General features: G+C 47.4%; 1 protein-coding gene across 1 annotated transcript in view; it reads right to left on the bottom strand.

Moving 5' to 3' along the window:
• IRAK2 (interleukin-1 receptor-associated kinase 2) overlaps positions 1-9,451 on the bottom strand; it is an 80,793-nt gene that overhangs the window by 2,804 nt on the left and 68,538 nt on the right. Inside the window, exons 11-12 of the mRNA XM_011952278.1 lie at positions 5,138-5,338; positions 1,109-1,400 (exon numbers count right to left, since the gene is read on the bottom strand). Coding sequence (XP_011807668.1) covers positions 1,109-1,400; positions 5,138-5,338 — 493 coding nt within the window. The remainder of the gene's footprint in view (positions 1-1,108; positions 1,401-5,137; positions 5,339-9,451) is intronic.

Here is a 9,451-nt window from a genome sequence, read left to right as displayed (position 1 = left end):
TTTTGAGATGGAGTCTCACTCTGTCACTCAGGGCTGGAGTGCAATGGCACGATCTCAGCTCACTGCAACCTCCACCTCCCGGGTTCAAGTGATTCTCGTGCCTCAGCCTCCCAAGTAGCTGGGACTACAGGCACACACCACCATGCCTAGCTAATTTTTGTATTTTTAGTAGAGACAGGGTTTCACCAAGTTGGCTAAGCTGGTCTTGAACTCCTGACCTCAGGTGATCAGCCCACCCCAGCCTCCCGAAGTGCTGGGACTACAGGCGTGAGCCACCACGCCCAGCCTGGAAGATATCTTTAGAAGTGACTGGTGAGGATGGTGTTTATGTTAAGAGGAGAGGCAGACAGGAAGATACCACATGGGGCCTTGAGGACTTTAAATGAGGGATGACATGCATTGTGTTTTTTGTTTTGTTTTTTCTTTTTTTGAGACGGAGTCTCATTCTGTTGCCCAGGCTGAAGTGCAGTGGCACAATCTGGACTCACTGCAACCTCTGCCTCCCGGGTTCAAGCAATTCTCTTGCCTCAGCCTCCCAAGTAGCTGGGATTATAGGCACGTGCCACCATTCCCAGCTAATTTTTTTGTATTTTTAGTAGAGACAGGGTTTCGCCATGTTGGCCAGGCTGGTCTTGATCTCCTGACCTCAGGTGATCCACCCGCCTCGGCTTCCAAAAGTGCTGGGATTACAGGCATGAACCACCTCGCCTGGCCCGCATTGTGTTTTTAAAAGCTACTCTGGCTGGCTCCTGGAGAAGGACCTGGTGAGGGAGGGGCCAGGGTGGATGGAGGAGGACTGGGGAAGCTATGCAGTCCCCTGAGGACAGGAGCTCAGACAAAGGGAGAATGCAGAGAAGTAAATGAAGGTGAGAGAGATTTAGGAGGCAAATGGACAGGACTGGGTGATTAACTGGACATAGTCCAGGGCAGGGAGAGGGAGGTGTCAAGGATGCCTCCCAGGTTTCTCTGTGAAAAACTGGCTGGTTGGTGAATGGCTGAATAACCAAATGAAGGAGTGAATGAGGGCAACGGAAAGAAAAAATGATGGGCTGAAGTTGGGGACACACACATGAGCATCTATATGCACTCTGACCTCCAGCCGGCTTACCATCCTTGGGAGGCTCCGGGCCAACGCAGGCCTCAGAGGAGGAGTCGGCCTCCCTTCCCATGATGACCCGCAGCCTTCCTTCGCCATTCTCTGTCGGGAGAAGTGAGGTGGCAGGCCCCGCCCAGGGTGCCACACTCGCGGAGGAGGAGGCATCAAGGTTGGAATTGTCAACGTCGTCTGTTTCCTCTGGGGTGTTGGAAGAAGAGCCTGTACCCTCAGAAAGCCCACTCCAAGGGAGCAACGTCTCCCAACCTCGGAGCCGCTCTTCCACAGCAGCCACAGAGCCACGCACCTTTGGGAGAAGAGGGAGAAAGGAGCTCATCAGGAATTCTCTCGGAAATAAAAACGCTAACATCTGGCCTCCCAGCAGAGAGGGGGCGGGGAGCAGACTGAAGAACCTAATGCTGGTTGCTTTGTCTGAAAAAACCACACCCTTCCTTTGAAAAGACCTGCACTTGCCCACCAACCGCCCTGCCATAGATGAAACAGCATGACCCAGCATGGGCCGATCGTAGTACCGCACTCCTCTGGCCATAGGGATTAGTCTAGATTTGGGCATGTGATCCAAGACGGACAACCAGAATCCTTTCCTGAAATTTTTCCACCTAGAGCTTATTGGGGAAAGACCTCCAGCCTTTCCCTTCTCGTGGTAGAACCAGACGCCCCACCACACCCAGAAAACCCATTTACAGTAGGGGAAAATGAAAGCTCAACACAGAGTAAAGCAGAGGCAAGCAAAGGAGAGGGAGCCACAGACACAGAGACACAATGGCTGTACCTTTGGTGTTTGAGATCCTGGGTCTAACTTCCCTGAAACCAGAGCAATGCCTGTCCTCTCTGTTGTCTGGTTAAATGAGACACTAAGTTCATTCATTCACTAATTCACTCATTCATATTCTTCCCCTCTCCCTATGTCTGTGTGTGTGTGTGTGTGTGTGTGTGTGTGTAAGAGGTTAAGTTCCTAATACTTTCAATAAAAAAAAGCACAAATAATATAGATGTTGCCCTGGAAGGTTTTTCTGGTTAGGGAGGTTAGGAAAATTGGAAGGAAGCAAGGAAGGAATGTTTCTTCTTCACACACACACACAGAGCACACACAGATACACACACATACACACCCTTATACCCATCATAACAACAACAAATCTCATCTCCTCAGTGCCTTGCAAAAAATTCAGTATATTAATGTATCCATTTCATACACAATACATGAGTTTTTATAGATAAAAAATTAAAAGATCGGAAAAGTTAAGTTCCCTGCCTAAAGCCACCCAGCCAATCCAGTAAATGACAAAGGTGACCACCAAACCCAGGCCTGCTTATCTTCGAGTCCCTGACCCAGCTGTTCTCTCATCTTCCTAGCTTGGTTGTGATGTACTGCAAAGGCCATCTCCTACCTCTCCTTACACCTAAAGCGCCCTATCCCCTTTATTTTACATGACAAACATCTCATCCTTCAAGGCCCAGGTCACATGTTACTTCCTGAGATAAATCTTCACAGTAGATGCCCAATAAATATTTGCCAATCTAAAGACCGCATTTCCTTGTAGCTAGGTGTGGCCATGTGACTAGGTTCTGCTCTCCGTTATGTGAGAAAAAGTGATACATTTCCAGGTTATATCTTTAAAAGAAAGTGAGTGTGTCCACCTTTTCCTTTTAACCCTCTTTCAGTGGCTGGAATGCAGGTGTGATGGCCTGAGCAACAGCAGCCATCTTAAACCCTGAAATGGAAGCCACATGGTAAGGATAGCAGACAAAAAATATAAAAGGAGCCTGGGTCCCCAATACCGTGGCACTGCCACATTAGCACTGGACTGTGTAAATTCAAACTGTTACACTAAAGAGAATAAACGTCTATCTCATTTACACCACTGCATTTTGCAGTCTCCTTGTTATAGCAGTTTCACCTGCACATTAAGTGACACATTGAACAAAATAATGGAATAAATAAAAGGATGAAAGTCTTACTGAAATAATAATTGGTTGAAGGAGACAGAACTTTTTAGAATATAAATCTGATTATGTCCTACCTCTGCTTACAACCCTAGTGAGGCTGGGCACAGTGGCTCATATCCGTAATCCCAGCACTTTGGGAGGCCGAGGCAGGTGGATCACCTGAGGTCAGGAGTTCAAGACCAGCTTGGCCAACATAGTGAAACCCCGTCTCTACTAAAAATACAAAAATTAGCTGGGTGTGGTGGCACACACCTGCAATCTCAGCTACTCAGGAGGCTGAGGCAGGAGAATTGCTTGAACCTGGGAAGTGGAGGTTGCAGTGAGCCGAGATTGCACCACTGCACTCCAGCCTGGGCGAAAGAGTGAGATTCTGTCAAAAAACAACAACAAAAAAAACCTTAGCAGCTCTGCAAAAATCCTAACTGTGCCTACAAAGCCCTCTATCATTGGACAACTCCTTCCTCGACACACCCAACACAAGCCACTGTGCCCCATGTGTTGTGTTCTAGCCATTCGGACTTTCTTCCAAGCCCTTGAACGTGCTGAGGTCTCTCTCGGCTCAAGCCACTTGCAGGGTGTTCCTTCTGCATGGACTGCTCTTCATGTGCTTAAACACCCCTTCCTCAGGAAGGTCAACAGGGTGGGGTCCTCGTCACACACTGTCCTGGCGCTCACCACACAGACAATTACTATACAATGTCCATGAGTTCCAGGACAGTGAACCTGGGTCTGCCTTGTTCCCAGATGTGTCCCCTGGCCCTAGTGTACCACTACAGAATGAATGACTGAACATCGTGGCACATGGACACTTGGGGGACATCTGTGCTAGCAAAGGCTGAGAACAAAGACTGAAGCCTCCAGCTCCTGCCACATGACAGTGCAAGACGATGGACATAGGGCTGAACTGGGAGTCCACAGAGCTCTGACAGAAACAAATTCTCTGGCCTCATCTTCTCTTCTCTGGCCCTTCACTTGCCCTTCTGTAAAATGGGAGGCTTGGGCTACAGCAGTGGTTTTTGAAGATTTTTTTCAGCTACCAAACCCTTTCCAGAGAACCCAATATAGTAACTGAGAGAAGTCAAAGTGGGTGTCTGGTCCAAGTCACATTTGGGGGCCTGCACCTCCCCCAACCCCTCTTGCTGCCAACAGCAATTCCTGAGATATTCTCAAGGAGCCCCTCTGTGCCAATACCACTTGAAAATCACTCTGCTAGATGATTTCTAAGGTTCCTCGTGGGCAGTGGAGATTTTGTCCTTAGAAAGACCAAGCAAGCAATGGCCAGACGCGGTGGCTCATGCCTGTAATTCAAGATACTCGGGAGGCTGAGGCAAGAGAATCACTTGAACTCGGGAGGCAGAGGTTGGAGATAGCGCCACTGCATTCCAGCCTGGGCGACAAAGGGAGACTCTGTCTCAAAAAAAAAAAAAAAAGACCAAGCAGTAGCTCTCGATTACCTTTTACCATAGAAGCCACGGCTACTTCTCATGTCCAGAAAAATGTCTTACTCCGTGTAGTGGCTGCCTTCTAGAACATCCGCCTAGTGCATGGGCTGAGCACGCTCCCTTTCTTTGGGACCTGGCCCTGACACCATACAGGGATGGAGCCCTGGGCAGCCAGGTTTGCATGCTGGACTGCCCCGCCATGCCTAATTGGCCAAGCGGTAGACACCTGACCCAAGTTCAGCCAATCAGGTTCTCCCTCTGCGGTGGGCCTCAGGGTGGAGGCTTATTCTCTGCGTTAAAACCTGCGGGCAGATCCATTCCCTCCAGGGAGCACGGAAGAAAGGAGAAGGGGTCTATAGAGAAGGGGGAGTAAAGCCGATTCGCAGAGAGTGCATCAAGTTCGTTAACATCCCCGGATTTGGTCCTGCAACCTGAAGCCCTGCAATACCCCTGTCCTGCTCAGACTTCGCACTATCCATCCCTACCTACACAGCCCCTTGGCTGATGCGAGCTCCAGGAGGCTCTGCGGCTTGCCATAACCCTGGTTTGTGCACCAGGCCTCTGTGAAGGGGCCGTCCGATGAGGTGGACCCACACGCCCAGGCAGCGAGGTTGCTGCGGGCGAGACTCACCTCCTGCAGACTGATGTTACGCTTCCGCAGGCACAGGCAGGCGGCCGTGGCCAGGGCCTTGGCGCAGTCCTCCGGAAGCCTCCCTGCACCCTTCTCCAGGTACTTCTGGCAGATCTCCTTTGCCATCACGTTCTCCACGCCCGTCTTCCTGGAGCAGAGCGAGGCGGTGCTGCTTGGAATTTCACTGAGGAGTAAATCCTTCTGTGGGAAGAAGGGTAGAAACGCCCTTGTGTGAGCTGCAGGGCTGCGACAGCCAACACACGCGCCCCAGTCACCTCCAGAGCTGCAAAAAATGCTCAAAACCAACAGGACATCCTAAGAATAAATGCAAGGATTCCAGAAAGAAGTAAAACACCCAAGAAATGGAGAAGGACTCGATTTCCTACATGCACAAGACACTCTGTAGTGAACTCATGCCACAAACGCGGGGCCTTAATTTTTCTAGGCCTCGGTTGGTTCATCAGGAAAATGGGAATAACAAAAATACCTATACCAGGGCCGGGCGCGGTGGCTCACGCCTGTAATCCTAGAACTTTGGGAGGCAGAGGCGGGTGGATCACTTGAGGTCAGGAGTTCAAGACCAGCCTGGCCAACATGGCATAACCCCGTCTCTACTAAAAATATAAAAATTAGCTGGGCTTGGCCGAGCGCGGTGGCTCACGCTTGTAATCCCAGCACTTTGGGAGGCTGAGGTGGGTGGATCACGAGGTCAGGAGATCGAGACCATCCTGGCTAACACGGTGAAACCCCATCTCTACTAAAAATACAAAAAACTAGCCGGGCGTGGTGGCGGGCGCCTGTAGTCCCAGCTACTCGGGAGGCTGAGGCAGGAGAATGGCGTGAACCCGGGAGGCGGAGCTTGCAGTGAGCCAAGATCATGCCACTGCACTCCAGCCCAGGCGACAGAGCGAGACTCCGTCTCAAAAAAAAAAAAAAAAAAATTTCAAATGTAGGATTCTAACCTATGTATACATAACAGGAGAGCCACTATAAAGAAAATATGTCTATACTTTTTATACATTTTGTATTTACATGTATTTTATATTTTGTATCACATAAAATACAGGAGTCTGAACTATGCATACAATAGAACATATGCTATATAAATAATAATTTTATAGAAATATGTAAGATTTAATATAAATTATATGTTATATATTTCATGAGTAATATGGTCTATATGATTAGCATATATAAATGTTACAAATATAGTATACTAAATATTGTAAAAACATGTATTGTAGGCCAGGCATGGTGCCTCAGGCCTGTAATCCCAGTGCTTTGGGAGGCCCAGGAGGGCAGATCACTCAAGGTCAGGAGTTCGGGACCAGCCTGGTTGACATGGTGAAACTTCGTCTCTACTAAAAATACAAAAAAATTAGCCAGGCATGGGGGCACACGCCTGTAGTCCCAGGTACTCGGGAGGCTGAGTCAGGAGAATTGCTTGAACCGGGGAGGGAGAGGCTGCAGTGAGCTGAGATCACACCACTGCACTCCAGCCTGGGCGACAGAGTAGACTCCGTCTCAAAAAAAATAAATAAATAATAAATAAATAAAAATAGAAATAGGCCGGGCACAGTGATATGTTCATAGCTCACTACAGTCTCAACCTCCTCGGTTCAATCGATCCTCCAACCTCAGCCTCCCAAGTAGCTGGGACTATAGGCGCATGCCATTGTACTTGGCTAATTTTTTAATTTTTGGTAGAGATGGGGTCTCATTACGTTGCCCAGGCTGATCTTGAACTCCTGGGCTCAAGCAGTCCTCCTGCCTTGGCATCTCAAAGTGCTCAGATTATAGGTGTGAGCCACTGCACCCGGCCTAAATGTTTATTTTTTTAAAAGTGTGCTAGTGTTTAAAGCTGATAATCAAGAATAGCAGAAGTGTATTATTTTCTTTTTTTCTAGAGGCAGGGTCTCACAATTTGCCCCAACTGGAAGCCTGCCATCATTGCTATGTATCTTGATGCAAAGACTATGATGATAATCAAAGTACAGAAAACACCTGGTGTTTAAACAGTGGTTGGGGGACTGAGAACATGCGATGAAAGGATATCGAGGGAACTTCACCATGGGGGAGTCTGCAGCTCCACCTGAAACCACTGATCAATCTTAGCACTAAAACCTGAACACACTTATTGGTCTTAGCACTAAAAGTAGGACAACAGGCTACGTGCCCCGTGTAGCGAAGAACTGGGAGGCTCACAGCGCCTCCAGAAAGTTTTCTTGACAAAGGCAATGACCATGACTAAACAAGTCACAAGTGCTAAGTGCGAAATACAGGAAATATGAGGAATAGAGAAACAAGGGAAGGAGACCACATGATGTAATCAGCAAAACCCAGAATGTGAGACAGTCTGTCTATATAGGGCAAATGACCTATTCTATGCAAAAATGCAATGACATCCAAAATGAAAAAGGGCATTGCGGGAGAGGTTTCGAGAGAATAAGAGTCTTAAAAAACATAACCGTGCCCAGGCATGGTGGTTCACGCCTATAATCTCAGCACTTTTGGGAGGCTAAGGCAGGTGAACGCTGGAGCCCAGGAGTTCAAAACCAGCCTGGGCAACAAAGTGACATGCCATCTCCATATAAAAATGAAAAAAAAATAAAGAAACATAACCAAAGTAATATATGGACATTTTTGGGAGTCTAGTTTCAAACAAACCACCTTTAAAGAGCAACTTTTGGCTCAACACGGTGGCTCACGCCTATAATCCCAAGACTTTGGGAGGCCAAGGCAGGAGGATCACTTGGGCTCAGGAGTTCGAGACCAGCCTGGGCAACGTGGCAAAACCCATCTCTATTAAAAATACAAAAATTATCTGGGCCATGGTGGCACACACCTGTGATCCCAGCTACATGGGAAGCTGAGGCAGAAGAATTGCTGGAACCTGGGAGACAGAGGTTGCAGTAAGCCAAGAGCACACCACTGTACTCCAGCCTGGGCCACAGAGGGAGACTCCACTTCAAAAACAAAATTAAAATTAAACATAAGTGGTTAAAATTTGGAGACAAAAGTTTGCCTTTCCTATCATTTCTACTCTCCAAAGGTAACCCCTGCTAATAGTTTGGATTATATTACTTTCTGCTATACAGCTGTAATTATTTTAGTTATGTATTTACTTATATAATAATTATAACAGTAACCTAAGAGCTATTAAAATAATAGCAATATCAGCATGGGCAACATAACAAGACCCCATCTCGACAAATAAAAAATTAAAAATCAGCTGGGCGTGAGGGCACATGCCTGTGGTCTCAGTTACAGGAATTTGGGAGGCCGCCGAGGCAGATGGATCACTTGAGGTCAGGAGTTCAAGACCAGCCTGGTCAACATGGAGAAACCCTGTCTCTACTGAAAATACAAAAATTAGCTGGGCGTGTTGGTCCACACCTGTAATCCCAGCTACTCGGGAGACTGTTGCAGGAGAATCAATTGAAGGCAGGAGGCAGAGGCTGCAGTGAGCCGAGACTGCACCACTGTACTCCGGCCTGGGTGACAGAGTGAGACTGTCTCAAAATGAAAATAAATAAAATAAAAATTAGCTAGGAGTGGTGGCACGTGCTTGTAGTCCCAATTACTTGGGAGGCTAAAGCAGGGGATCACTTGAGGCCATGGGTTCAAGGTTACAGTGAGCCATGATTGCACCACTACATAGCCTAGGTGGCAGAGATCCTATCTCAAATAATAATGATAATAATAATAGTTAACATATATTGTTTATTATGTTCTAGTTACTGTTTTAGGCATTTCACATATTATTTAACCTTCAATAACCCTGTCAGATGCCGGGCACAGTGGCTCATGCCTATAATCCCAGCTACTCGGGAGGCTAAGGTGAGAGGATCCCTTGAGCCCAGGAGTCCGAGGTGGCAGCGAGCTATGATCATGCCACTGCACTTCTCCAGCCTTCTTGACAAAGGAAGACCCCATCTCCAAAAATGATAACAAACAAACAAACATACCTTGTCAGGAGAGTACTACTATTATCCTCAATTTATAGAGAAGAAAATATGTGATACAATGTTTTCATTCATTCTTCCATCTATTTTTAGCAAAAATGTGATCATATTATATACTATTCTGAATTTGCTTTTTTCACTTGGAGATATGTCCCTGTCAGAACATACATGTCTTTTTCAATTTACTTTTTTATTTTTTTGAGACAGAGTCTCACTCTATTGCCCAGGCTGGAGTGCTGTGGTGCAGTCTCAACTCACTGCACTCCACCTCCCATGTTCAAGCGATTCTCCTGCTTCAGCCTCTTGAGTAGCTGGGACTACAGGCACTCGCCACCCACCCAGCTAATTT

The sequence above is a fragment of the Colobus angolensis genome, unplaced genomic scaffold, assembly GCF_000951035.1.
Source record: "Colobus angolensis palliatus isolate OR3802 unplaced genomic scaffold, Cang.pa_1.0 Scaffold34, whole genome shotgun sequence".
In the NCBI taxonomy this organism is placed as follows: Eukaryota; Metazoa; Chordata; class Mammalia; order Primates; family Cercopithecidae; genus Colobus; species Colobus angolensis.
The sequence above is the reverse complement of the archived record's forward strand: the minus strand, read 5'-3'. Positions and strand labels throughout refer to the sequence as shown.